At 39.7% G+C, this 27,956-nt stretch overlaps 2 protein-coding genes across 3 annotated transcripts; one reads left to right on the top strand and one right to left on the bottom strand.

The window, feature by feature from the left end:
* Nucleotides 1-886: 886 nt before the first annotated feature.
* On the bottom strand, nt 887-14,399 carry sv2 (synaptic vesicle glycoprotein 2). The gene is made up of 13 exons (XM_085462479.1): nt 14,294-14,399; nt 9,512-9,595; nt 9,131-9,292; nt 8,451-8,613; nt 7,526-7,647; nt 6,425-6,588; nt 6,252-6,332; nt 5,478-5,576; nt 4,014-4,102; nt 3,603-3,730; nt 3,143-3,238; nt 2,124-2,283; nt 887-1,954 (listed from the first exon to the last, which is right to left on the bottom strand). The coding sequence occupies exons 1-13, from the start codon at nt 14,385-14,387 to the stop codon at nt 1,771-1,773; spliced, it is 1,626 nt and encodes a 541-aa protein (XP_085318605.1). The 5' UTR covers nt 14,388-14,399; the 3' UTR covers nt 887-1,770.
* A 382-nt stretch (nt 14,400-14,781) lies between these two features.
* Nucleotides 14,782-27,611, top strand: snx1a (sorting nexin 1a). 2 transcript variants are annotated; one of them, XM_085462478.1, is made up of 15 exons: nt 14,782-14,904; nt 18,150-18,954; nt 19,735-19,874; nt 20,536-20,611; nt 20,744-20,787; nt 20,990-21,131; nt 21,229-21,307; nt 21,666-21,741; nt 22,006-22,119; nt 22,348-22,441; nt 22,747-22,952; nt 23,120-23,263; nt 23,498-23,578; nt 23,678-23,749; nt 24,882-27,611. In XM_085462478.1, exons 1-15 carry the CDS (start codon nt 14,782-14,784, stop codon nt 24,930-24,932), a joined length of 2,247 nt encoding a protein of 748 aa, XP_085318604.1. In that variant the 3' UTR covers nt 24,933-27,611. The 2 variants fall into 2 exon arrangements, with proteins under 2 accessions (XP_085318604.1, XP_085318602.1); XM_085462476.1 differs by having other exon boundaries at nt 19,732-19,874.
* The last annotated feature ends 345 nt before the right edge of the window (nt 27,612-27,956 follow it).

The raw sequence follows: 27,956 nt of genomic DNA, 5'->3' as shown, positions 1-27,956 counted from the left end.
AGCTGCATTTATTTAAAAACCTGATTAAGGCATTACAAAATAATTGTAAATCTGCTTTAAATTTTTACAAAATCCCTGATAGGATCATCGATGTAGTCTCTCAGGAAGATATTAAGGTAGTCTGTAAATGATTTGGTCCTTTCCCATCACTGCACTCTGAAATCTTTGGTTTTCCACTCAAACTGAACTAAACTTGCCCGATCCAGTTTGTGCAGGAAAATATCAGACTGAACCTACTAAAATCTATTCTGTGCATAAGTATAGACGTTTTGGAACCCATTTGCTATGATACTTTGGCTGATTACACCACCTATGCAGGTCATGAACCTCCAAAAACATCATACAAGGCCATTTATTCAGACATATATTTGAAGGCAACTTATTAAAACACTTTTTTTTCTAGCTGCATGGTTTTATTCTTAGATTGCACTAATACAGCTTAGCATGACTCACAGTTAAAAATGATAAAAAAATAAAAAAACTAATAGCACTTATCTTACACTTGGCCTTGTTTTTTCACAATTCAAAAGAGACATGACAAAAAACTGCAGCTGCTTTAAGTCAGCCTTCTCGGATTGGCTGAGCCTCACATCCAGAAGATTTGAATGCAGCCTGAGTGAGGGTTTGTGTGCTCAAAGCCAGAGCCATGTCCCTGAGTAGGTCCTATTAGGGACAAGGCATAAGACTAAATTTGTGACATAATATACATTCACTGGCCCCATTATTGAGTACACTTGGTTAACTGCTATTAAGGCAAATATCTAATCAGCCAATCACATGACACCACCTGAGTGCATTTCGGCGTGTAGACACGGTCAAGACGACCTACTTAAGTTCAAACTGAGCATTTGGACAGACAGCTGTTTTAAGATAAGATAAGATAAGATAAGATAAGATAACCTTTATTAGTCCCACACGTGGGAAATTTGTTTTGTCACAGCAGGAAGTGGACAGTGCAAAAGTTATGAGGCAAAAATTAGAATACAATAAGAATAAATACAGTACACAGCTGTACAGAATAGAATAAAATAATATACTATATACTTCAATTAAATATACTATATTTAATTGAGTTTCCTGTCGGATAAGACATCAAAATTAGAAAACAGAAGTGTTGGCTGGCCTGATGAGTCTCAATATCTGCTGCAACATCTGGCTGGTAGGGTCAGAATTTCGTGTAAACGACATGAAAGCATGGATCCATCCTGCCTTGTATCAACAGTTTGGGATGGTGGTGATGGTGTAAACATGTGAGGGATATTTTCTTGGCACACTTTGGGCCCCTTAGTACCATCATTTATATGACAGAGCCTACCTGAGTATTGTTGCTGTCCACGTTCAGCCCTTTATGAGAACAGTGTACTCACTATACAAAACTAGTTTCTTAAACATGACAGGAAAGCAAAAACATAAGACCTACAGTCGATCCATCACTCTTCAGTAAACCAGATAATAAGGCCCCATTTTCTCACTTTGAATATAGGGTTTTGTCATTTACATAAACTTTTTACAGGTGTCCAGGATTTTAATAACACACTGGCACTTCTTTCTCAGCTTTCCAACGCAGTAATTCTTGGAAGGCAGAGAGAGCCAACTGTTGTTTAACAATTTGTTTTAGCAGTGGAATTTTTAAATTAGGCACCATAGAAAAAGATGACAGAAGGCACAGGATTCAACCAGGAAATACAGAGATTACAGAGCTTCAAGTCGTTCTACCCATCTGTGAGGATGTTAAGAGGAAGCTGAATCCATTTAAAACAACGCGAGTGTTCATGTGAGCTCTGTCTGCCTGGTTTGTGGAAGTAGAAGACCCACCAGTCCTCCAGTGAGCAGCAGGGCTGACACCAGCAGGATGGGGACAGCACAGTTTGCATCCACCAACCTTCCAAAGACCAAGTTACCCATGATCGCTGCCACTCGGCCCACGCCTGTGAAGAAACCAAGAGCAGAGGACCTGAGAGAAAAATGGAAAGAAAAGAGATTCAGTATATGTGCATGTGACCTCTCTGAGTTAGAATAAAACACCTCGATGGATGAGTGAATCAATTAAAAAAAAATACAAAAAAAGAAATCTTAGTTTGATTTACATTTCTATACATGGCTGAATCTGAGTTTCGAGTTACCGTAGCTTTGTCGGGTAGAGCTCAGTTCCTACGACATCCAGCGCATTCCAGGCGATCACGGACACCCCGCTGAAGATGCAGGACAGGATCAGACTCTGAGCTTTGGTCTGAACCACATAGATGAAGAAGACACTCAGACTGGACAACAACAGGCTGCCGGCTGGAGAAAGTAACAAAGATGAAGAAATGTATGATTTTTTTGTTAAACACTGACTTAAAGGTGGGTGTTCTGTAGCAGCTCGGTTTTCTGATTTTCTACATTTGTTTGTAGTGTGAGAGCTTCTTTAATCGTGACTCAAAGCTTTTGAAGATGAAGATGGAGCGTTTGCTTAACTATGAATGGGTTGTGTTAAAGACAGTGATATGCAGTGACGAACTCTAAAAGGACAAATTTTATGCTATCAAGGGTCAACTCACTGACAAATTCAGAGAATAAATTATTTACAAGAAACAAGCCGGAAAAATAAAGCTGAATGTCCACTGGAGGTTGGCTCCAAACGCGAGTCAATTCTCTCTGACTTCTATGTTACAACGTTACAGCAGAACAGACTGTTACGAAAATAGAATTTCCTATAAACGTTTTTTTATTCTATTAAGCATGATTATGGGTGTTTTAATGACAGCTTAATTCATGGACTGGACCTCTCAGTTGTTTCTGGAGTATCTTTAATCCATTCATCTAAAAATAAAATTAAAAAAATACATGTGTTGCTCTATTTTGCCTTAGATATATGATTGGCATTAAATTTGCAAAAACTTAAATAACATCTAGCAAGATGTCAATTATTTTAGCTGTGTAGCTCCATTCACTCCATGGACTGTTTCTTGAGCACCACTTGCTGTGGCCACAATTTCTGTGGGTTACTGTGAAGTGGAATGGCTCTCCTGGATTGGCTCTGCTATGATCTTTAATTTTTTTTTTTTTTATACACAACCTATGATTATATGCAACATGTATGGGAGAGTGTTAAGAAATGAAAACATATTGATTTGTGAAAGAAAAAAAAAAAAAAACTCACAAAGCAGAGCCTTTCCTCCGGTGCTGTCCATCACAAGAATAGTGAAGATGTTACCCGGCAGGTTTGCCGCGGCTGTGATGAAGCCATCCGTATATACTGTGAGGTAACAGACAAATACAGGAAGACGAGTGTGGACAGGAGAAAGGCATGTGGCGAGATATGGATGGACCAGAAAAAACAAATAAAACACAACACATTAATAGTTATTTCCTGAAATTTCCTGAGTGAGTCCAGTGTCAGCTGGTGCTTTAAGCTTGTTAGGAAGTCACATTAAAGCAGGTTAAAGAGTAAAGCAGAAGTGTCCTGCACTTGTTGCAAGTTTCAAATATTTGCTTTTCTCTTCCTTTCCAAGTATTGTAAAAACTGACTCCTGTCAATGTTAAAGCTGATTTCTTGGCCTCCGTGAGCAGCGATGCCTGGATGAAAACACTAATATGAGCATGAATCCTCTGAAACACACCTGCTGTCTTGACCGTGTTACAGGTTTCATTGGCCGCTACAGACGGGCGGGACACATTTGCGCAGGGCGAGCCGCCATCTTCGGTTCTCTCAAACAGCTCAGGAAACCACATCCACAGCCCGTAGTAACTACACACACACACACACACAAACAAAAGATTTTAACTTTTGATTTAGAATAAAGGGTGAAGTGTGAAAGTTTTAAAATGTAAAAAAAGAAGAAATAAGAAAACCACAGTAGAACGTGCAAATATGAGTTTGCCATTTAATTGTTCCCTATCACTTGATGCATATCAAATGGTTATCTCACATTAGTAGTATTATTTTTATAAGTCTGATACAATCCCCCAGCAGCTGAACAGTGTGAACAGAGCTGAAGCAAAGCCTGAATGTATAGGTGCCCATTTCTTACCCAAAAGATATTGAGTAGAAAATGATGAGAAGAGGGATACTCCTGGATCTGAAAGGGCTCTGAAATATCTTTTTAATGGGAGCCAAAGCCTGCAAGTTAACAAGAAAATTATTCATAAGTAAACCAACAAAAAACAAAGGAAATGCCTAAACTGCTCATGCACTGTCAGTGTTTTCACATTTACTCAATAGCTTAACAAACAAAAGCTCTTTTCCTTTTTGTTATATATACAGTTTGGTCCAAGTGGATACTATTAACCAAATAATCACAACTTGACTGAAGTCAAGATTTCAACCTTAATTCAAGGGGTTCACAGAAGTGTTATATTAACTGTTTAGGAATTAAGCCATTTTTATACAAAGTCCCTCGTTTTCAGATGCATAAAGCAATTGAACAATTTACTGCTGTGCAGTTTTATTGCCAGATAAGGCTTGTTCCCTCATTTTTCCGTGACTAATTGAGCAGATAAACCATCCGCTAACTGTTCAAGGTAACGCTCAATGTCAATTCCAAAGAGAGGTCTTTGAAAGTGAAGGCAGGGATCACTGGACTAAAAAAAAGACAAAAAAAGACAAAGCAAAATAAACCTATTGAAAAGATGGCACAAATTTACGAGTGGCCAAATGAACAATCTGGTGCATTGTTAATTCACTGAACAAAAGGCCGGGAAAAATGACAGAAAACAAATCAAGTGAAGGACGACACAACAGCTAACCAAGTCAAGAACAAGGCATAATTTTCATATGTACAAAAAAGGATGCCGTCATTAACATAAACACAGAGGGTGTACAACAAGGTGCAAAGCACAGGTTACGCTCAAGAACTCAAGGCCATAAATGGGATATTCTTCAGTGGCCAGGTCAGCCACCTGATGTTAGCCTAGAACTGCATAATTTACAGTTACTGAAGACAAAAGTGAAGGCACAAATACCAACAAACAAGCAGCAACAGCAATCACTGACTATAAAGTATTTTCATTAAAATATTAGAAACACCCCCCATGTTACTTTCATCCCACTGAAATTCCCAGATGTATATAAAAATGTGTTTTTAATTCCTAAAGTTAATGGAATATTTTTGTTAAACCCTTGAATTAAAAATGCTTCACTTAAATCACATCTTGGTGTACAGAGGCCAAATGATTAAAAAAATGCACTTTCCAAAGCCCAGAGCTGTGTTCATAAAACATTTTGGATACCTGAAATGATTTGTCAAATTAATTTACAACTATTTCTGGTAATTTTTCAAATCAAAACACAAAACAATCGTCACACGGGAGGATTGTTTTGTGTTTTGCTACTTTTCTCTCCTTTTTAAAATCTTTCAGGATCGAGTATCTTATACTCATATTTTACCATTTTCAGCCATTCTTTTTTAAAATAAACAAAACCCTAAATCTTGAAACCAGTACTACCAGACATTCTAAAAATCAGTTAAACTATTAATAATAACAAATTACATCACCTTTTTCAAAATATTTGCAAGACGTTCTTTACTTGAACCCAAGCTTCTGCTCTTGTCTTTGTCACCTTTTTGGGTAGAACTTGTACGCAAACCAAATTCCTACAAAAGGGTTCAGAGGACAGTTGTTACACTTACAGTACTTTTATACAATTGCATGAAGGAAGGAAATGTTGACTGATGACTGATGTTTCGTAAAGGCAAGCAAGGCAAGCAGTGCTTGCCCAGTGAGATCTAAAAATACACATTAAAGTACATTATGGTACTTGCTATTGTCAGTTAATTCTAAACATTTTTTAAACATAACTATAGAAGCGCTAACATTTCACAATTTTCAGCCAGGAAGGAGTTCAGACAGGTGAAGATGTCTATGCAGATTGCAGCAATATGTACAAGGATGTCAGCATATACAAAAGGATAGTCATGCAGCACAAAATCATGTTGTAATCTGGTCCAAGTTTTCTTGTTGTTGTGTTGAACACTGGAGAAATGTTTGTTCTCTTTGTTTGGAGGTGGAAAGGGCGTGGCCATTGTTTCTGCTCACCTTCCTGTAAAAGTCACTGCTTGCTACTGATTCAACAAAACTGTAGAATACCACATGTGGAATATAAACACACACGGTAGCTTTCACTTCTCTTTGATTTCACCTTATCTTTGTCAGTTGCATCACTTTGGCTTTGCTTTTTGTCGACTTAAGTTGGTTTTATTTTTGTTTAAAAAAAATTATTAGATATGTGCAGCAAAAATTAAACATATAGTAGTATACTTATTTCATACCGGAAGAGCCTTTTCTTTTCCTTTCATGTTCAGCTTAAACATCAATCTGAAAACCTGGATTGCTTCTTTCTCACGGTTAGCCTGGAAAAGACAGAACACAAAAAATCATCCTAAAGACAACTCAGAAGTAAAAGCATCCAAGCAACACAAACATTATTTTGGTCTTTCAATACCTCCATGAGGAACTTGGGGCTTTCAGGCATGAACAGCTTGAAAATGAGTGCCGACGAGATGCTGGGAACGGAGCACAGCACCACAAACACCCGCCAGCTCTTGAATTCCAGTGTTCCCAGAAAAAATTTTACCCAGGTTCTGGGGATCACCAGCCAGGCCAAACCTGCAGACAAAGGCAAACACAGATGGTCAATATTTCACAAAAAAAAACAACAACTACAGTTTATTTTAAGAGAAGTTGAGTTTAACACCTTGTGCAAGTCTGTGCAAAATTTTAAACACCAAAACCAAAAACCCGGTAACACACACCACTGAGTATGTGCTATTTTTTTCTGAAATCCTCAAGAAGCAACATCAGGAACTTAAAAGAAAATCAAGCTGACAAAGAAATACCAAAAAAAACTGCAGTTAAGTTGAGTCTAGCTTAACTCCCATGTTAAAATTTCAAACTTTATAGAATTTAAAATCTTCTAAGCCTGCAGTTTCTGCCTTCAAAACAGTGGTCTCAAAAGTGAATTTTATTATAACTCATTCACCTGTAAACTGCAGTTAGGGGTGTCGGTCACTTTGAATTCAATTCAATTCGCACCAACTACTACAGACCCACTATGAGGAAGCACTTGGCGACAGTAGGGAGGAAAAGCTTCCTTTTAACAGGAAGGAACACTGATAAGTGCCACGACACAGGAAGCTGTTGTCACTGTCTAAGCCTCACTTTTTGAGTTACTGAACTGAACTCCTGGATTGTATTTGTGCTCTTGGAGCCTTTTGGTGCATTTAAATTGAATTCTTGTTTAGTGGTACAGCCTGTTCAAGACGTTTGTACTTCAGTTTTGGTGAGTGAAACTTGAGTATTTTCTGGTCTTTTACATAGCAATGTTTAGCACTACCCAGTCTCTTTGGACTTGCATATTGCAACATATGCAACATGGTAACTAAGCTTGCTAGCATTAGGTAATACCTTACACTCCACCGTTCATTCAAATATAATAGCATCTCGCTAAAACCCACATGGAGGGGATTAAAATGCTAAAATGTTAAAATGGGGCATAACCACAGTTATATAAATTTTTTATATGGAGAATACTCCTTGCTCCCACCTGCAGCCAGGATGTTTCCTGCCATCCAAAAGGTGGCCAGACAACTGATCATCGCACCTCTCCTCAGCCGGGGCATAAACTCTGAGAAGTAGGAGAAAATGACAGGAAGTGACCCGCCGACCCTGCAGAGGAGAACAGCATGGTGTTTATTCTTTAGCTGTTTTAGTTGTTTAACAAAGACAATTTAGATGGTTTTTAAATACAGCGTGGAGGGATGCTGCATGTCTTGTGCTATATTTGGGTATTTCAAAAATGATGACACTGAATAAAATCAAACCAGTCAATTACTAATCTGACTGAACTTTGTGCCCCAATAGGGGCATTTTTGTCCTCTAATGACACCAGAGGTACATTTAAAACAACTAAAAGAAGGATGCAGCTTCCCAATGTGGAACTGCCCTAAACTTGAATGTTTTTTTAATAGCCAACAGAAGGCAACTCTTCTGGTTGTAGTATATATGAAAACTGCCCTCTGTCATTAAGATTTTTTTCCCAAAATGCCCTCCACAAAATAAATATTAGGCATTGTAGCAATACAAGTCACATCGTAACTTTTAACATCACCGCCTGATGTCAAAACCACACCACCTATGTCTCCTATAGATTCTAAAATTATCACTTAAATTCATGAATTACCACCATTATAAAACCATTTTACAACAAATATTCATACTTTGCACAAATCAGTGACATATAATATTCTAAAATAGCAACATTACAATATATACAAATCACATATGAAAACAAATCTACTCAAAAGTGGATATGAGTAAAAGTTCATAATTCAGTCCTTCAAGTGACAATGTCTGCAAAGTGAAGTATAACTGGTATTATTCACTAATATTGTGGCCCTGGGAACAGTTGAATGTGTGTTAGCAAAATGTAAACTTGTACAGAAAAAAAGAATTAAAAATCATGTTTTTACCCAATGCCACTGATGAACCGCATCAACAGGAAGAGCCAGAACCATGGAGCCAAGCTAGCCAGACCCCCAAACAGCCCATTGACTGTCAGAGACATGATCAAAACCCTGCGACGCCCCTTCTGGTCAGCCAAGTAACCCCACATGTAGCCACCCACCATCATTCCTGGAAAACAGGAAAAAAAGATGAACTTGGTATAATCAGTGGGCTCAGTCAGTTGCCCAAAACACTGAGTTACAGTCAGGGAAAAAAGTATTTGGACAATGACAGCTTTGCTCCGTATACAGTGGACTGTAAATCTGACAATCAACATGTGAATTAGGCGCAGATTTTCAGCTTTAATTGAAGGGATTTAATACAATTATTACATTAAAGTGATTTTATTGATAGTTCAACATTTTCAGAGGCTTAATAATATTGATAAAATGGTCGTATATTCAGTTATGGCTCCAGTTTTATAAGAAAGGGTTACAAAATAAGCAGAGAGCAGAGGCTAATAATGTCTTGTGTGTTTGGCTTGTGTAAGGTCTTGTGGTGTTACGTCACATAAATCAATCAACTTAAAAAAAAAAAAAAGCTTCTCATTTCCAAGTTCTGCTTCAAACAGCTGACCTATTACCAAAAAAACAGTTGTTTCATTTTCTGTGAAGGGGAGTTTAAGGTGGTTGACTAAATGATTCACCGAGGAAAATGCTTGCTGTCAGCAGGCCCATGTCTGAGGAGCTCAGCTCGAGATCACAGCGTGCCGTTGGCAGCAGAAAAGAAACACAAAGAATCTCCACAGCATCGCTGGCATTGGCCCAACCACAAACCACCAGCAGCAGCCAATGGAACAAACCAAAACCTGAGAGCAAAGTGAATAAACAAAGGGGAGAAGCAATTCATGATTGACTTGTTGCATAGCTTTGAAAATCTTAATTTTATGTCATAACCACAAACACCCAGGTTTTACACCTCTAAAGGTATAAAGTGTATACCTAAAATCTTAAATAAGCTTATTTTTCATATGCTTTTCTCCTCATATTTACGATGACTATGTGAAAAACAAAAAACATTAGATTACCTGCTCTTTCCACTGCTTCCTCATACGTCAGTTTCTGCGGTACGTGCTCACCAGCTTCCGCTGTTCTGTCAAAAATGACTTCACCTATAAGGCAGCCAAATACACACTGTCAAATTCGGTTCTTTTAAATTCCTTCACCGACAGAGAAAGACCCCGATTCAGTGTGGTCAAAGCTCAAAAAATCATCTTTATTCTACATTTCCGGAAAAGGAGAGCTGCAGACTCTAGCAAGCATCCACAGGTCTAAAGCATCACAAGCCAAATGCGTATATATAGTTCTGCTATACGTCGCACACAGTCACACATAGTTGTGATCAAAACAACTCTGCAGTGCACTCTGCCTAGTTTCACTTTCTGTCCACATCCTGTCAGCCTCTCACCTAGTTTATACTCAAAGTTGTCCCTCTCTTAATTATATTTATTCCGTAACAACACAAACATGTATAAAGTTTTACTTTCATTGTACTAGCATAAATCGAGCCATAAACTTAACTTAATAAGACAAATAGGCTTGCCTGGGCCATGTAACTGGCTGATGAGGCTTTTTGCAGTTAGACCATTTCTTTCATTAAAACATATTAATGAAGTTACGACAGAGTTGTTGTTTCCATCTGTTTTATAATTTGATACATTTCTATGGTTGCAATGAAAATGTAATTAGCAATAACTGGCAAGTAACTAACTGTTATAATAATTATCTGGCTACAAAATATCACAAAATAATGAAAAATCATTAAAAAAAAACCCAACAACATCACAATTTAGTCCAAAGTGGGAATGAAAGTTTCATAGTAGGATGACATTTTTTAGAGTGATACCAAAGTATAACCAAATTTCTGTAACGTTTATTATGTGTAGATATTTATGAGTCAATACTAAGATAAGACAGTGCAGTTTAAAAATAGCTTGTTTGCTTGGATCAGCTGGTTGTGTTCTTTGTAAGGAAGTTGCAGAGTGCCCTCTAGTGGGCAAACAATGGAAAATCAAAATGCGTAACACTGTTGAAGGGTGTTTCTCCTGTCTCTTCGTTACTTTTTTATTTTCACATTAGCTGTTGCAGCTTTGATATATGGTCAAATAGCTAACATTCGCTGATACACTGACGAAGCCAAAAACAATTTTTACAGAATATTACGCAGAAAACGAGGCTCTCAACACTCTCTGCAGCACATGCAGCAAAGTCGCATTTGTGGAAAATAATTAAAGTTAAATGTAACTGGATTATGAAATGTATTGTAGTAATTTTAAATTAAAAAAAAATCCCCCATCCTTTTTTTCTGTTGTAAGAATATTAGCAGATACATCAATATGAGCATTTTTTACTTCTTAAAAATCAATACATCAACTGTTAATCATCCATTACTTATCAGGCACAGATTTGTTTACCGCTTTAAATATATGTTGAGGATTAAGAAGTAAAAGTACAGAGTAATCAGATTATCAGAAATGGAAATTCTTTTCAGAGCCATTTCAAAGTAGTAACATCCTAAAAAAATATTTTAACATTTGATCTGAAAGAGGGCTTAAAACTACTTTTTCAGGTTTTACACTGCTACAAAAATATACTGGTCCAACTGTCCAAATTTTCTCTATTACTAGCATATTTACATTTTATACCACGTGAAATGTTCCTGAATTTACTCAGCAAATGAATTTATAGGAGTGTGTTAATACGCACGTGTTATCAAAGAGAAGGTATGATCTGTTTTAAACAAAAATGTAATTTGAATTAATTTCTTTTAAAGAATTTGTTAAACAAATTACGTCACTTTTTAAATTATTCATTTTTGTCATCTTAGTATATTATTTTGTTTAATTCAATTAATTTTGAAACAAACAAACAAACAAATATGTAAAAGGTGGAGAAAGTAGTAAGTAAGTAATTTTTGAAGCTGCAAGTATTTTCAATTTAAATGGACTTTTACAAATAGCATGCTTTCCCAACCTTTCCCGTGGCATCAGAGAGGCTAAGAGACAGTACTCCAGGAAAATATCTCATCACTTCAAAGACAGCAGAGACTCACGGAGCCTGTGGCGGGGCATTCAGACCATCACAGATTACAAGCCCCCACCACAGACCTGTGATAGCACTATCCCCCTGCTGAACGAGCTGAACACTTTCTTTGCTCGCTTTGAAGTCCAAAACAGCACCACTGCACAGAAGACCCCACCCCCTCCTGGTGACCAGGTGATGACTCTGTCCCCGGACAGCGTGAGGAGATCCCTCAGCAGGATCAATGCACGTAAAGCTCCGGGTCCTGACAACATTCCTGGTCGTGTACTGAGAGACTGTGCAGTGGAACTCACTGATGTCTTCACAGACATCTTCAACATATCACTCATCCAGGCTGTCGTCCCCACATGTTTTAAAGCCACCACAATCATTCCGGTTCCAAAAAAGTCATCTCCCTCCTGCTTTAATGACTACCGTCCTGTTGCACTTACTCCCATCCTGATGAAGTGCTTCAAACGACTAGTCATGCAACACATCAAGACTGTCCTGCCCCCCTCCCTGGATCCCTTCCAGTTTGCGTATCGGCCAAACCGCCCAACCGATGATGCCATCTCCACTGCACTCCACTCAGCACTCACACACCTGGACAAAAAAGACTCATATGTTCGAATGCTGTTCATAGATTTCAGTTCAGCATTCAACACTATAATCCCCAAACAGCTCACTCAAAAACTGGTCCAGCTGGGGCTCAACACCTCACTGTGCAACTGGCTGTTGGATTTCCTCACCGGAAGACCTCAAGCAGTACGGGTTGGCAGTAATACATCCAGCACCATCATTTTAAACACGGGGGCCCCGCAGGGATGTGTGCTGAGCCCCCTCCTCTTCACTCTGCTGACCCATGACTGCACTCCATCATACAGCTCCAACCTCTTCATCAAGTTTGCGGACGACACAACGGTGGTGGGTCTCATTAGCAACAGGGATGAGACCGACTACAGAAGTGAGGTGAGACGCCTGGCCACGTGGTGTGCTGACAACAATCTCTCTCTGAACGTGGAGAAGACGAAGGAGATTGTTGTGGACTTCAGGAGAATGCACACCCAACATGCTCCTCTGACCATTGACGGAGCGTCTGTGGAGAGAGTGAGCAGCACCAAGTTCTTGGGTGTGCACATCACAGAGGATCTCTCCTGGACGTACAACACCACAGCACTGGCCAAGAAATCACAGCAGCGTCTCTTCTTTCTCCGCAAACTAAGAAGAGCAGGAGCACCAGCCCCCATCATGTACACTTTCTACAGAGGCACCATCGAGAGCATCCTGTCGAGCTGCATCACTGTGTGGTTTGGAGCCTGCAATGCGTCCTGTCATAGAACCCTCCAACGCATAGTGAGAGCTGCAGAGAGGATCATTGGTGTCTCTCTCCCCTCCCTCCAGGACATTTACAGCACCCGTCTCACTAAAAAATCCCTTTGCATAGCGGCTGATCCCACGCACCCAATGCAAAGCTTCTTCAAGCTGCTGCCGTCGGGGAGGAGACTGCGGAGTCTCCAGGCCAGGACCAGCAGACTGAAGGACAGCTTCATCCATCAGGCTGTCAGGAAGCTTAACTCCCTCCCGATTCTGCCCCCTCTCCCCTCTCTCCTCCACGGTCTCACTGAACTCTGTCACACACACACACACACTCTGACTCACTCACTGGCCTGCACCAGTTACCAGTCACTTTGTGGAGCATTGGACTGCCATTACCTCATAAGACTTTGTTGTTACACTATCTCTTACCGTACATTACTAAATCTCCATTTGCACTATTTGCCTATTTGCACTACTCTGCCTGGTTTACACCCAATGTCATTTACCCATTATATTGTATATTGTATAGCTTTCTTGTTATATGTAAAATTGTATTGTATTTATTTAAATTTTTACTTTTTAATTATTTTACCTGCATTTTTTAATCACTCTTATATTTAAATGTTCATTTGCTATTTTATCTAGGGATTGAGAGTAACGTAGTTTCTATTCTCTGTATGTCCTGTACATGTGGCAGAATTGACAATAAAGGTGACTTTGACTTTGACTTTATTATGTATTCTAAAGATTTTTTGTTTTGTTAATATTTTCATAATTTTACATTGGCTGCACCATGTGCCCTGGAACATATACCATACACGTGGTGGTAAGCTAGAGCTGACCTAACCAGCCATAAAGATATATATACATATATATATATACATATGTATGTATGTATGTATGTATGTATGTATGTATAATATAACAAATATTATTTTTTACATCTTTATAGGCCAGGTGACCAGGTGAATTGCAACCCAATATCAGTTTACAGTGTCAGTAAGGGTAAACCGAGTGGAAGCCTTAAAACATCAGAGAAATATTCTTTTGAAAGGCTGATGAAAGAGTGACAGATGGTTTCCTAAAACAAAACAAAAAAAGGAGTAGTAACTACAGGACCCATGAGGGGGACCAATTCAGCTACACAACTTATTATAAAGACTTAAAGCATTAAAAAAAAGTCTAAATAAAAAAAATAGGTGTAAAATATTAGTAAGCTTATACAGCAATAATAACGTTTTTTAAAAAACAACTATATTAGGTAACTGAATTTGAACGAAATAAGGAGAGATGCCACTTACTTTTGTAAAAAATAAAATAAAATGACAATAATAAATAATTCTGACACATATAATTACTTTGTGTGTGTGTGTGTGTGTGTGTGTGTGTGTGTGGGGGGGGGGGGGGGGGGGTTATAGGAATGACCTCTTTATGGATCTTCGTATGCAAGTAAACAAACTGTCTGTCTTTACCTTCATCCGAGTCCAGCTCCCTTGCGTCCAGGCGATGTCCCGTGAGAAGCGGCTGGCGTGCCTCCGGATCTCCGGCATGCTTATGACGGGACATCTCCAGAGAAGTCGGGTGTCTCTAATCTGGGCACTTAAGATCTGGGTAGATTAGCTAACTTCTCTCCAGATCCGTCAAATCTCCGAGCGAGGTGTCCGATCCTATGACTGCCAAGTCTACAGGCTACAGCTAACACTGAAGCTAACCTGATAAGAAGTAGGAGGAGTAGGACCAGGAAGTGAAAAGACAGCGGCGGGTTTGCACGTCCTGAGCAGTGTCTGTTCTCCACTAGTCAGCCCAGTTTAGGTGTACACCCCCGTCCGGCCGAGGTAAACCACAGTGAGAAACGGCGAAGGTAACGTTAGCTGCTAACCGAAGGAGACACGTCTGTGTGACAGAGAGCAGAGGGGAGCAGTTGACGTTACCTCCCCTTGTGTTTTCAAAGAGAGTGAAGATGGCGACCAGCTCGGAGCGCAGTCCTCCCCCATTCCCGGACTCCGAGGACCAAGATGTGCTGGACGCTGAAGAAGTCCGAGGCCGCGACAGTGATGAAGACGAGGACCTCTTCGGGAGTACGGTATGTACTGGTGGAGTCGACCTAGCTGTTAGCGGTCAGGTCTGGATAACTCGTTAACTTAATGCAGAGTTAGCTAGGAAAGCTAATTAGGCAAAAGTTTTAGGAGATGTTGGCCGTTAACGTTAAGCAGTTGCACAGGGGAAAAATAACAAACAATGTTGACATAAGATATTGTCATCTCCAAAACTCTTAGTATTTCCTAATGTTTCGAAGCATTTGTTGTAGAAACTTCTTACTACCTGCCTACGAGCTTTAGGAGTTCTGCAAACGCCCTCGCTGGTATTGATTTCACCCTGAAAGTTGCTCTTTGAAGTTCTCCCTCGCAGTGATTCAGTTAACCAAACCAGGTAACGCCGTACTTCCTGTTTTGGTGCATGGAATGTGTGACCTCTTTTCATCTTCTAAAACTTTCTCGAGCTAACTTTTAAATCTGAAGGTGTCCTCAGCATTTTTTTTTTGACGTGCAGACTTTTCACGCCATGCGTAGGTGAGGTGAAATCTGCAGACAGTGAGGTCTGTGTGTGGTTTCTGTGAGAGCTGACACAGTAAGGAGGTGATAGTGTTATTTCACGATGCTTATTAGTGGGTTAAGTCAGCTTCCCCATTTTATTTACGTATTTCTCCCCATAAAATAAGGATTGTACGCTGGCTCGGGCAGCCTCCTGTCATGTGAGCGTGGTGTGGTCACATGGTCAGAACCCGGATGTTTTCCTACAGTCAAAGTTCAGAGGATACATGAGAAAGTTGCTGTCTGCGATTTTTTTTCTCCCAACACTGAACTCGCTGCTGCACGGAAACCCTAAGTCAGCATTTTATGGATGTTTTAGGTGTCAGAGCTCATGCCTGAAATGATGTTTGGAAATGTATCAGCAGCCAGAGTGACTTGACTTCCTATAAAAAGAAGTTTCGGGGATGTATTACTATTTTTTTAAAGCATTTTTTGTCTAAAGAGTATAATTCACATTTTTCATTTTTAATAAGGGGTGACAGATATACAGATAAAATGGAAATATTTTTGGGACCACTAAATACAGTTATTAGTCATTGTACATTAATTTTCCACTAGTACTGAAAAAATGTAATACTGGCAGTTTCCCTGTATGTCACATAATAATAATAATAATAATAATAATAATAATAATAATAATAATAAATAGTAATGTGGAGTGGTAGGTTATCAGATAAATGCTAGCATTCTTGCTTGACAGGCTTATTTCTTAAACTGTATAGGTATGCAGATAATATAGACTGTATATAAAAGATGGAAACAGCCAATACGACAACATTCATTATTTAGCAAAACTCTATTATAAAACCTTGAGCTGAGAATTTTCTTTCTTGGCAATAAGCATAGTTCATCACGTTCCTAAATTGGATTTGATGAACCAGTAGAGCTGGGCGATATATCGAGTTTTAAAAAAATATCGATATATTTTTATACGAGATATAAGATGTGACAATATCCTTTATATCGATATAGTCTATGTTACGTTATAATTATACTTGTGGAGCCGCAAGTTTGCCTCTCTTTCGTCCACTTTCGTCTTTACGCAATGTTACTCGGCCTCGCCTCTCCTTCACTGAACACAACTCCCCCTCCTCCCCCATCGCTTCACCTGCAGGAAGCGACAAGATGGACACGGCAAATCTCCGTTAGCGAGTTACTGCGCATCGCCCCGTGCATGGGGCTGGACGGCGTCAATGTGTTAGCTAGCTAACCACGCTAACGAGCTAACCACGCTAACGCCATGCAGCCCAGAGGTGCTGCACGGACTAAAATCCTTTCATTTTCTCAAAAGTTGACAGCACGCCTTATGTGTGAATTCTGGTTGTGCTTGATGGCCGCGAACCGATTTTATGTGGAACACGGCGCTCAGCAATCTGTCAAAAAATGTTTTAGTACGACTTTGGTAAGCTACGGAGCTGCACCGCTTGATGGATTGTCGGAGCATTACGGCTGAGCCTCGCGGAGTGATACGTACTGTGCTTCAACGTAATATTACCCTACTGTGTATAAGGACCATAAATGGCACCTGTTAAGAGACGTGGTTGCGAAGCGGATTTCAAACTCCAGGCTGTCAGTCACGCAGTACAAGTCGGGAACAGAGCAGCTGTGAAATCTCTTTGTTATTGTGCTCAGCGTCTTTTAGTTTACATTTTGACTGCACAATTGTGAGCTCTTTGTTATGCTCAAAAACAACATTGTTTTCTTTTATTTATGGAGCATTATTATTTAATAAATGCTCATAATTTATTTTTGAGTAAATGTTATGTACATCTGCTCTATGTTAATAAAAGTGCCTGTGTGACATCTGGGACACAGCTTTGACTAAGAACTGTCTTTCTGTTCTTACTTTATGGCTTTAAAAAAATATATCGAGATATATCTTATATCGCCATCCAGCTAAAAAATATCGAGATATGAATTTTGGGTCATATCGCCCAGCCCTATGAACCAGGTGTTCATCTGACTTTAAAATGAAAGAAACTACACAGTCATTTGCTATTGACACATCGATAGCAAATGGGCATAGCCTTTTTGACTCCATTGATGACCATTACTTACAAAAATATCCTGCATGTTTTAGTCAGTATGACCTGAAACCATCAAGCCCATTAAGTCATCAGAAAAAGTTGTCTTTAATACAGCCAAGGTCACAGAGTAACGGATCCAAGAGTTGTTTTCACCTTCTGAATCAGCATCCTTTGAAGCAAGTCATTTAAGTTCATTAAGTCATTTTGTTTACTACCCTGTAAACAAAAACCTAAACACTGCAATCGCTGTTACATTAGACTGTTACATTAGTCTAACCCTAATGTAAAGGCTTATCTGATGAAATGGTTTCTCAGGAGATTTGCTTTGTGTTCTTGGCGAAAACATATCAGTTAAATCTGTTTCTCAAGCATCATAAAATGTTCCCTGCAGCTTTTTACAGTGACAAAGTCCTTGTTTTTTTATTTTGAAAACATTGTTTCTGCTGTCAGTGACACACCCAGTAGCTGGGATGGACATTGGATGTTTAGATGTTACCCAATATCCAATTTGGCTACCTAGAGACCAGATTGTGTAATGTGAAGCTGTTGAGATCAAAGAAAAGAAAAAAAAAAGCCCCAAAGGTCTTTTAAAATTTGAAACTTTGATCAACTTGTTGCACGAGTCTTGGATTACTTTCAGAATTGTCTGTTGTCTACACACACGTGACATGACAGCAATTGACATTAAGCATCCCCTTTTTGGCCTTCAGAGCACATCACCAGTGACCGAAATGGACACCACACCGACCAGTGATGTTTCAATGAAGCCTCCCAGTGACATCTTGAATGATCCTTTAATCGAGCCAATGAGCAGCCAAACAGGAAACAAGCCAGCGAGTGAACCCTCAGATGATTTTTTTGACCTGACAAACAATGTTAGCGTTGTAGCTGCAGCTGCAACAAAATCCGATGATTTCGTTGACATATTGGGAAGCGAAACTGGAGCTCAGAGAGGGGAAGTAGTAAAGGCAGATGTTACTGTTGAAGCAACAATTGATAGAAGTGAAGTAACTGCTGGTGTTATAGATCCACTCAGTCAGCAGGAAGCAAAACAAACGTCCACCGCTCCAGTTATCGACCTCAGTGGTGACTCACAGCCTGTTACTAGCAAAATTGCTGACCCTTTGGTCGACCTCTTTAGCGATGCTCCACCAGCTGCTGAAGCCAAAAAACCCAGCAGCGCAAACGTTGATCTCTTTGACGACGAGGAAGGGAGTGATATTTTTGCAGAACCACTGCAGACCAAGCCTGCCAAGCAGCCGCAGAAAAGCCTCTTCGGTGAACCTGACGAGGATGTGTTTGGCGAGCCGCTGGGTGCCATCTCAAAGAAACCCGTCCCTAAAGAGCTGAAGGAGAAATCTGTCACAACCAAAGTTACTGCTGGGGGACCGCTGCAAGACAGTAAGCCAGCTGATATCTTCAGTCAGGCAGCTGCCTCCACACCCAGCGTCACCAGCACCGTCAACCCCAAGACCAATGGAGTCCACTCTGAGGAGGACGGTGATATATTTGCTGGTGGGTCCACCTTATTTTATTCTATTTTTTATTCTCATTCGGTTTATGTTACCAAAGTTTTAAGCCTAGAGTTGGTCTTTATACTAAAGTCATGATTCAAGACAGGTTCAGTGAAGTTCATATAGAGGTTTGTGCATAATCACATCTGTATAGAAGATAAAATGAGCTCTAGGCTGGAAAAATGTTGATGAACGCGTCCTAAAGTTGAAACAACAGCATGGAAAGTAATGTTTGCTTCATTGTAAATAACTGTTTTGCCTGCATTGAGTTTGAAACTTTGTACTGGGCTGTGCCGGTTATGGGAGAGTGGCTCAGATTACTTATAAAAAAACCTTTGAGTAGTAGCCCTCTTAAAAGTCAAGTACAGCAATGTTTAACTAGAAGCAGCTATCGTGATTTTCTGTGCATCATGCTGTTACCACATGGCTGACACCAAAGCCAGGATGAGGACACCTCAATTAAGAACATGGGACCATCTGAATGCAAAGTTCAGTTAAATCCACAGGTTTAACATAACCCTCAGTGTATATTTGTGTCAGACACCTGAGATGGCAAACACAAGTTTCAGTCTGGTGTAAATAAGTGATTAAGAAACCAACACAGAGGTCCTGTTGAGGCATGACAGAAGCAGCTCCAGTTTGTGCTCCAGATCACCACACATGGAACAGAACTCCGAATCTCTGTAAATACTTAAAGGTAGACTTTGGTAACTGTGGTAAAAGCAGCTCCACTGTACTAGGGAAATAATGGATATCTTACTGCACGTTTCCCCTCTAGCAGAGGCCACGGTGGAGCTCTCTCTCGACAGTCCGAGGAATGAGAGAAAAAAGGAGGCGACGGCCAAGCCATCTGCTCCCGCCCCCACCTCTCTGCCAGCAGCTGCCAGCCTCGCCAAGCCACAGCCTCCTGCCCTGGAAGAGGTGAGCTCAGATTTAAACCCAGACAAAGATTTTCGAGTGTGAGCCCATGAAATAGTTTCCAAGTATTTAATAAATATACACGCCAGTTTATTTTATCCTTTATTTATTCAGCTAAATGTCTCTTTGAGATTTATATATTGAAACAAAACAGCCCATGGAAAGTCTGAGGACATACAGAGATGCACACTTATTTACAGGAAACAGTGGTGTATTCAGCTTCTGAAGCCAGTAATAAAATATAAAGCACAGTGGCAGAGAGTGTCTAACATCTTTAGGTGCTGGTCAGGTGCATTCATATAGACTCTAATCCAGTAAAGATTCAAATAAAACATTTCCTCATCTGGAGGAAGAAACTGGTTTTATTTTTAATTTTTAAAAACATTTAAAGTTTCAATTTGGTTAGAAGCTGTTCATCTGATTGTTTTAAATTACAGATTTGGATCTATAGTTAACCTTGTTAAAACCTGTTGCTTTTAACAAGATTAAATGTTAACTCTCTGCCCAAACATCAGAATGAGAAAACTGGGGCAGCACCAGGTTCTTTCCAACTGCGGTTTAACCTGTTTAACATCCCACCACAACGAAATGTGGTGGGAGAAGCTGACTGTTCAGCCATGGTTTTCATGTCATGTTTCACTTTCATGCTCAAAATTTGTTTCAGTTGGAAGAAGAGGAAGAGGAAGAGGAGGAAGACAAATTTGACATCTTTGTCTCTGTCAAAGATCCAGAAAAAATAGGTGAGGCTTTTATTGTTTTTTGTATTGCTTAATGTAGCTTGCCTGATGTTTAAATATCAGTTCACTGAGTAAACTTTGTATGTATTTATACAGTCAGGGACATTTAATGATGTATGTATTGTTTTTTTTCAGGGGATGGTATGAATGCCTACATGGCCTACAAAGTATCCACACAGGTAAAAATGTGTCATTATTCATCATTTTACTTGAAGTTGGTTAAAGTTGACCAAAGATGAAATATTGATGAGTGCCTTGTTGGAGACACACCCGTGCTCTGCTCTTAGAGGGAAAACAAAGGTTGCGACACACGTGTTTAGTGGAGTATTGGAGCAAACACGAGCCTGCTGGGTACATAAATTCCGTTAATGTGTGTTTCAGACCACACTGCCCATGTTTCGCAACAAGACATTCACAGTGAGGCGACGCTTCAGCGACTTCCTCGGACTTTATGAGAAGCTCTCTGAAAAACATGGACCAAATGGATTCATTGTGCCTCCACCACCAGAGAAGAGCCTCCTGGGTAGGCTGACGCACTCATCACATCTCACGCTTTCCTTAGAATTATAATGTAAAATCTGCTCTCAATCACAAGTGGTGATGGTCGTTATCTTGTGTAGGGATGACAAAGGTGAAAGTGGGGAAGGAAGATTCATCGTCTACAGACTTTGTTGAGAGAAGAAGAGGTGCTCTGGAAAGGTAAAAGAGAAAGAATGGCATGAGGTGTCAGTTAGCGCGGCTAACACAGAGTCCCAACCCTTGTACATTTCATTTCATTTCATTTATTTATTTCACACTTGGTACAACAGATCAAACAAACCAACCACACTTTCTATCAACAAAGCACTACAACCATGTGTGAAAAGGAGCAGGAAGAAGAAAATATTCTTATTAAACCCTGCCCCCTTCCCTGTACAGGAAGCATGATGTGACAAGAATATAATTAATGCAAAAGCATCACCACCACTTCCCCGTTGATGCTCTCGTGCTATTCTGATGTGGCAATTTCCAGACTACTCGTGAAAATCAAGCGTGTCCCTGTTGTCTGATTGAACAGGTATCTGCAGCGGGTGGTAAATCACCCGTCGCTGCTCCAAGACCCCGATGTCAGAGAGTTCCTGGAGAGAGAGGAAGTAAGAGGATTTTGTTTGGTTTCAGCTCGAGTTACTGCACTGAAGAGGTGTAATGCAGTTTTGTTTCACTTCTCTGTTTTTGTAGTGGATGAATTTTTTATTTTTAGTTAGAAACATTACTTTCATCACACTAGTGTGCTTTACCTAAGCATTAGTGTAAGGGTGTGCAGACAATGGAGGAAGATGGAGTTGCAGTAAAATATTGAAAACGTTCATATCGCAGTTTTAGAATCATCACAGCTAACACAACTAATGCATCTGCAGTTGCCTCGAGCAGTGAGCACTCAGGCTCTGAGCGGCGCCGGCTTCTTAAAGATGATCAATAAAGCGACAGACGCTGTCAGCAAGATGACCATCAAGATGAACGAGTCAGACGTGGTAAGTTCAGCTGTAAACGCGCGCTCATGTTCTTCACTGCGTTTTTCAGTCTTTATACTAAAGCAGAGACTTTTGGTGGAACTTTTGGGCATAAACAAAGCTGCAGTTTCATGGTTAGATTTTTGACAGTTATGGGATTTATCTTTGGTAATGATGCTTGTAGTGCCGTAGAGCTTACAGCCCTTGCAGCTAGTGTTGGAGTCGTACTAATGGTGCGTTGTGCTGCAGTGGTTCGAGGAGAAGCTGCAGGAGGTGGAATCTGCAGACCAGCAATTCAGGAAGCTCCACGCGCTGGTCGAATCCCTGGTGGTTCACAGGAAAGGTCCGTTGTCTTTTTTCCCCATCTGTAAAGTGACTCATCAGTTATCATTCGGATGTGTTTGTACAGTTTTTGGCCACTTGGGGGCAACAGAGTGAAATGTGTTCAGATGTTAAACATTGTTAATTATAACACTTTTTAATTACTATTCCTCCTCTAATAAAAGCTTTTATAAAGATTTGAATGATGCCACCTAACATAAAATGTGTGAATGCACCTTTTAGCCCATAATTGCTGCTTTCATTTCTTGTATATGTTCTCGTATTCAAGTTTGTGTGAAGAACACTTGTCTTTGCATTGAAATCTAGAGCTGTCACTGAACACGGCGAGCTTCGCCAAAAGTGCGGCCATGCTGGGCAGCGCAGAGGACAACACCGCCCTGTCCCGCGCCCTCTCCCAGCTGGCCGAGGTGGAGGACAAGATGGAGCAGCTACACCAGGAACAAGCTGCAAGCGACACCTTCACCTTTGCTGAAATGATTGCAGATTACATCCGTCTGCTGGGTGCTGTGAGGGTACGGAGAGAATTTGTTTAGCTAGTTTCTGTAGATCACAGCCGTTTAAGTTTTGTTTTGCTTTTTTAAGTGGGTTTTTCCCCCATAGGAAGTGAAATGTCCAATATTGTTCAATATTAAAAAGCACGTACATGAAGGTAAAAAGATGTGAGTTTTGTGACCTGCAGGGGTCCTTTGATCACCGGATGAAGGCGTGGCAGCGCTGGCAGGATGCTCAGTCCATGCTGCAGAAGAAGAGGGAGACTGAGGCCAAACTCCTGTGGGCCAACAAGCCCGATAAGCTGCAGCTGGCCAAGGAGGAGATCGCTGAGGTACGACATGGGCCAAAAACAACAAAGTAAAAATAGCTCGGATGTGGCTGAAACCCTCGTTTGATGGGGCCTCTTCAAGTTTAGGAACAACGTTGTAGTAACTTTAATTTTTCTGATCCTTGGTTCATTCTTAGCTTGACGTTAATCACTCCATAGCTTTTGCTGCACGATCTCTGTATGTGAAGCACTGTATTTGATTTAAGACTCCTCTGTGATTTTTATCTTTGGAAACAGTGGGAGGCCAAAGTGACGCAGTACGAGCGAGACTTTGAAAGAGTGTCTGCAACTGTTCGCAAGGAAGTCATTCGCTTTGAGGTACCAGTGTTCATTCTTATTGGTATCCGCATCAGTAACTGCTCAGACAGCTGAACGGGCTGAGAGTGATAAATCCTTCTGAAAAATCTCTCCTAACAGAGAGAAAAGACCAAGAATTGCAAAAGACAGGTTATCACGTATTTGGAGTGTCTGCTTCAATCTCAGCAACAGGTGAGTGAGTCAGCATTTTCATATTCATAAACCTGTAAGTACTGCACTGGATTTAGGTCAGTTTTTAACTGTTGAGCATCACAGATAATCTACAGAAGTTGACAATTTCAAAAGTAAATCATACACAAGGTAATAAGTAAGGTAAGACGACAGGAACAAGGCTTTACATACTTTTTTATATAAAAATTAAATAAAGCAGATAAAGAGTATTCAAGTTTCTGTGTGGACCAAAACTCCCAAATTCAAAATAAGTAAACGACTCGGTAAATCTGCAAACATTTTTATTTTGTATTTAACTTTTGCACTTTTCACTCTGGTTCCCTAAATGGTATTTTCTTTACTATTCTTTATGCATGTGCTTCATGCTTTTTCATTATTGCAGTGAGGCTCTGGTTACTATGTAAAGTAGTTTGTTAGAAAACTGAGGCTAATCCAGCTTAGACTAATAGACAAAGTCATGAAAACTTTTATCAAATAAAAGTCTGAGCAAAATATTCACAAATAACCAAATATTTACATTCACTTCAATGGTTAATGAATATTAGAAATTAATTTAACATGAATGTTAATGTAACACATCATTATCAAAATCATTTTTTAAAAGATATTCGTGATTTGTGATTCACTGAAATACATATTATGTAAATGTATTTGTGTGCTTACTTTGGATTTTAGGAGTTTTGATTATTTATATGAAAGAGCCCAAAGTAGCAACTTTAAATTGTTTCCAGTCATTTACTGGACCCAGCTGACTGCAGGTTTCCCAACCTTATAAACAGTACCTTTGCACAATGACTGAAACTAGAGGGGGCTGGTTTCAATCATTATGCAAATGTACTGTTTATAAGGTTGGGAAACCTGCAGTCAGCTGAGACTGAAGAAGTCACTTGGATGAGTGATGAAACATTTCTCCCACTGAAAACGCTGCGTCCAGATGAACAGAATCAACCTTTTGGGATTTCCATCCTGGATGATTGAGCATGCATCAAGTCATTTAGTAGACAGCTTTTTAGATATAATAGGCTACATTTTTTTTTGTGATGTTTTACTTTTCAAAATTCTCAATTAATTTGGCGTCTAAAGACTCCTGTTTTTTCTTTGTTTTTGTTGTTGGTTTTTCCTCTCTCTCCAGCTGATAAAGTACTGGGAGGCGTTCTTACCAGAAGCAAAAGCAATCGCCTAATCCTCAAACACCAGCCCTCTGGACTACAACAGGCTGCCTTTTTCTCATACACTTTACCTCTTTTGCCTTTTAACCAAGGAAAATGTGTGTATTGTAAAGGGAGATACAATCAATTCTGTTTTTGTTTTTTTAAATCACCTTTAACACATAGCTCTGTATTCTATTGTATTAATAATTGTATATTTTCATTTAACCTTCCACAAATATTTTCTTAATAGATGAAAATAGATTGCATAAACAAAGATACGGACAAATGAAAAGAGGGGAAAAAAGAAGTGTGGATGAACGATTCCATTAATTTCCACAGGAGAATCATTCGTTCTCAGGATTTCCTCCCTTGTGTTGATCAGGAGCTCGTTCACATCAGCTGTGGTTCACTGTTTACAGCCTGGCTGCTCTCTCATCACATATTTCTGGGGACCCAGATGAAGAAAGTGGCTAAATTCTCACTGTGTTTCTTATTGGTGACTGAAAGGGATTAAATAAGTTACAAATTTGATTTATGAACGATTCCAGCAGGTGGATAAATTAAGTACCATCCATGTTTTTCTTTCTTTCTTTCTAATTTGAAGTACTATGATGCTGAGGGGAAATGGGTGCAGGGTGATGCGCGGCATTAGATTAGCAATTGTGGTCAAGGGCTTTGTCGCGTGCTGAGGTTGTGGGGTTAACGATTTCAAATTTCTTTCAGTAAGTGTGCAAACTTTATGTCGGTGCCTTTATAAAAGCGAGAATGGTGTTTTGGCTTAAGACACCAGTTTAGGAGGAAGTCGTAGAGGGAGCTGTGGGCTTGTCATCTCAGCGCTGATGTTTAAGAACTGCGGTTGCGCCCCATTTACTACCAAATAAAAATGGTTTTAATGTTTTCAGTCTGCCTTGCATATGAACCTGCAGAGACATGAACTGGATAATCTAGTCCCTAAAGATCATGTCAGACTCTGTCTAGTTGCGTCATGTTGGACACTTTAAGGCAAGCAAACACAGTTTAGAGGAAATAAATGCTGATTGTGATTAACCAACTCGAGCAAGTCTAAGCAAGCAGTTTCATGCTGTGTCAGATGACACCCAGAAGCTTTCTGGATGGTAGGATTCAACTTTGAGGTGGTGTAAATAGAGCTGTAACTCACAGCAGTCTTACTTGTGGATTAGTCCCAAGGTGTAGTCCTGTTTTCGTCTGACAGTCCAAACTAGCCCTTTGTTATTCACTTCTAGTAGCACCGGAGGGCAATAGTTCTTGGTTGCGTATGCATGTTCTCAAACACAGTGCAAAGTCCTCTCTATCCCATAATGTGTACTGTTGGCTCCCTTTGTTATGAAAAAACAGAAGGAAAAAAAGTCCAGTGATTGGACATGTGAGAGTGGTATGTCTGCTAACAAGTGCAGCACTGTGGGCACAAATTAAAGGGTGACTACTGCTGAGTCCCACATCACTACTGTTCACTCATTTATTACTTCTGATGAACATCCAGCAGTTTACTGGATATTTTCACTCTAATTTTATGAATTTTTACAAAATAATGGACACGTTCAGGGCACTTATTCTAAATTTGGCCACACAAATAAAACGGTGTACAGTTGGTGAAGCGCACTAAGGGGAGTCATTTTTGACCACAGACTGTATAGAAAAGATGGATGTAACCTTGTGAGCTTAAAAATGTGCTGTTGAAAGTGTTTTAATCTGCCATTCTTTCTACTGGCCAGCAGGGGGCACCACCTTTGGTTGTAAAAAGTAATTAGATTGCACAGGAGTGTATAAGAAAATGCACTCAATCATTTTTTTACATTGGCAAATGCTTCACAATCGGTTTATTATCTTATTTACGAAAACCTTTTGGTAATTTTTGACTCTACAGTTTGTTTGTTCTAAGTCAGATTTACCCTTCATTTGTGCCATCTGAGTAAAAGCTTGCAAAATGCAGAAGTTTTGGCTTCGCATGGACGTCCTTTTTTTTTTTTTTTTATCCAGTTTGTTTATGCAGCCTTTGTCAGTGTTTTATGGCATTCATCGCTTTTGATCAAAAAAATCCAAGATGAAGTTTTCTTTGAAGCAGTGAATGTAAACACCCGTTTGTTCACATAAAGTAGCCACACAGTTCCTTTAATTTCAAAGGACATACACCAGACAAAACCCAGAGGAGGTACCACCAGATGTTTGACGTTTTCACTTGCTGATTGGCGTAAAGACACAAAATGCTGTCCGCGATTTAACAAAGGAGGCACCGAGATGTCCTGCAAGAGCCGAACTGGACTACTCGGGGCTGGATGGACGACGCTGATTGGCAAACAAAAGATTAATGGCTTCAGTACGCACGCTGACGGTGGAGTGCATTCTTTCTTAGTCTCGTGTATTTTTAACAAACCTGCGTCACAGCTTTACGTGGCAGGACTGCCATCCCTTTTGATTACAGCTTTAATGTCACATTTGCACTCATGTAAAAACTGAAGGTGTGCAGCGACTGCGCTTCACTGTATCCTTCGTCGTCATTACGGCTTTCTTTTAACTTGCAGACATTTCTTTGCCGGTTAGATAAATAACTATTTTTGCTTTATTTTTACATCATTGAATAAAAACAAGGTTGTTGGTGTGTGGTTAAAGGTGCAGAGCAATGTCAGCAATATGCACTGTGTCATAGAAACTTAATTCAAATCAATAAAAGTTGCACTGTTTACACTTGGAAATTTCATAAAGAATAACGACTCAAGTGTGTAATTTTTTTTCTCCGACGTGCCGATTTACTGTGACGTCATTTTAATATGACTTTGAGAAGTAGCTGCCTCAACAGGTGTGAAATGAAATAAACAGCTAGTCCATGCAGAGATTTGGATCTAGAAAACAAACTTACACTGTTTTTATAAGAACTACACTAATTTATTCTATACTAGGTAAGGCAAGGTTAGGTCTTTTTTTTTTAGCAAGTTTTAAATGAGATTTGTTTTACTGATTTCATACATGCCGTTTTTATGCCTTGGTGATCATTAATATTAATTTTACACAAATGAAAAAGTTAAGTGCCAAATAATGAT

This window comes from Copadichromis virginalis, linkage group LG7, assembly GCF_057382275.1.
Source record: "Copadichromis virginalis isolate Kocher_CV1m ecotype Utaka linkage group LG7, C_Virginalis_male_GT1.1, whole genome shotgun sequence".
In the NCBI taxonomy this organism is placed as follows: domain Eukaryota; kingdom Metazoa; phylum Chordata; class Actinopteri; order Cichliformes; family Cichlidae; genus Copadichromis; species Copadichromis virginalis.
Note: the sequence above shows the minus strand (reverse complement) of the source record. Positions and strands in the feature narration are given on the sequence as shown.

Excerpts from the sequence above, each read along its gene's own strand:
- sv2 (XM_085462479.1), bottom strand. The coding sequence starts at position 14,387 with ATGTCCCGTCATAAGCATGCCGGAGATCCGGAGGCACGCCAGCCGCTT. Across the intron at positions 9,293-9,511 it reads GGAAGCAGTGGAAAGAGCAG|GTTTTGGTTTGTTCCATTGG; the intron begins GTAATCTAATGT and ends CTTTGCTCTCAG. Across the intron at positions 6,333-6,424 it reads GCCCCAAGTTCCTCATGGAG|GCTAACCGTGAGAAAGAAGC; the intron begins GTATTGAAAGAC and ends TGTCTTTTCCAG.
- snx1a (XM_085462476.1), top strand. The coding sequence starts at position 14,782 with ATGGCGACCAGCTCGGAGCGCAGTCCTCCCCCATTCCCGGACTCCGAG. Across the intron at positions 22,442-22,746 it reads CCTGGTGGTTCACAGGAAAG|AGCTGTCACTGAACACGGCG; the intron begins GTCCGTTGTCTT and ends ATTGAAATCTAG. Across the intron at positions 23,750-24,881 it reads TGCTTCAATCTCAGCAACAG|CTGATAAAGTACTGGGAGGC; the intron begins GTGAGTGAGTCA and ends CTCTCTCTCCAG.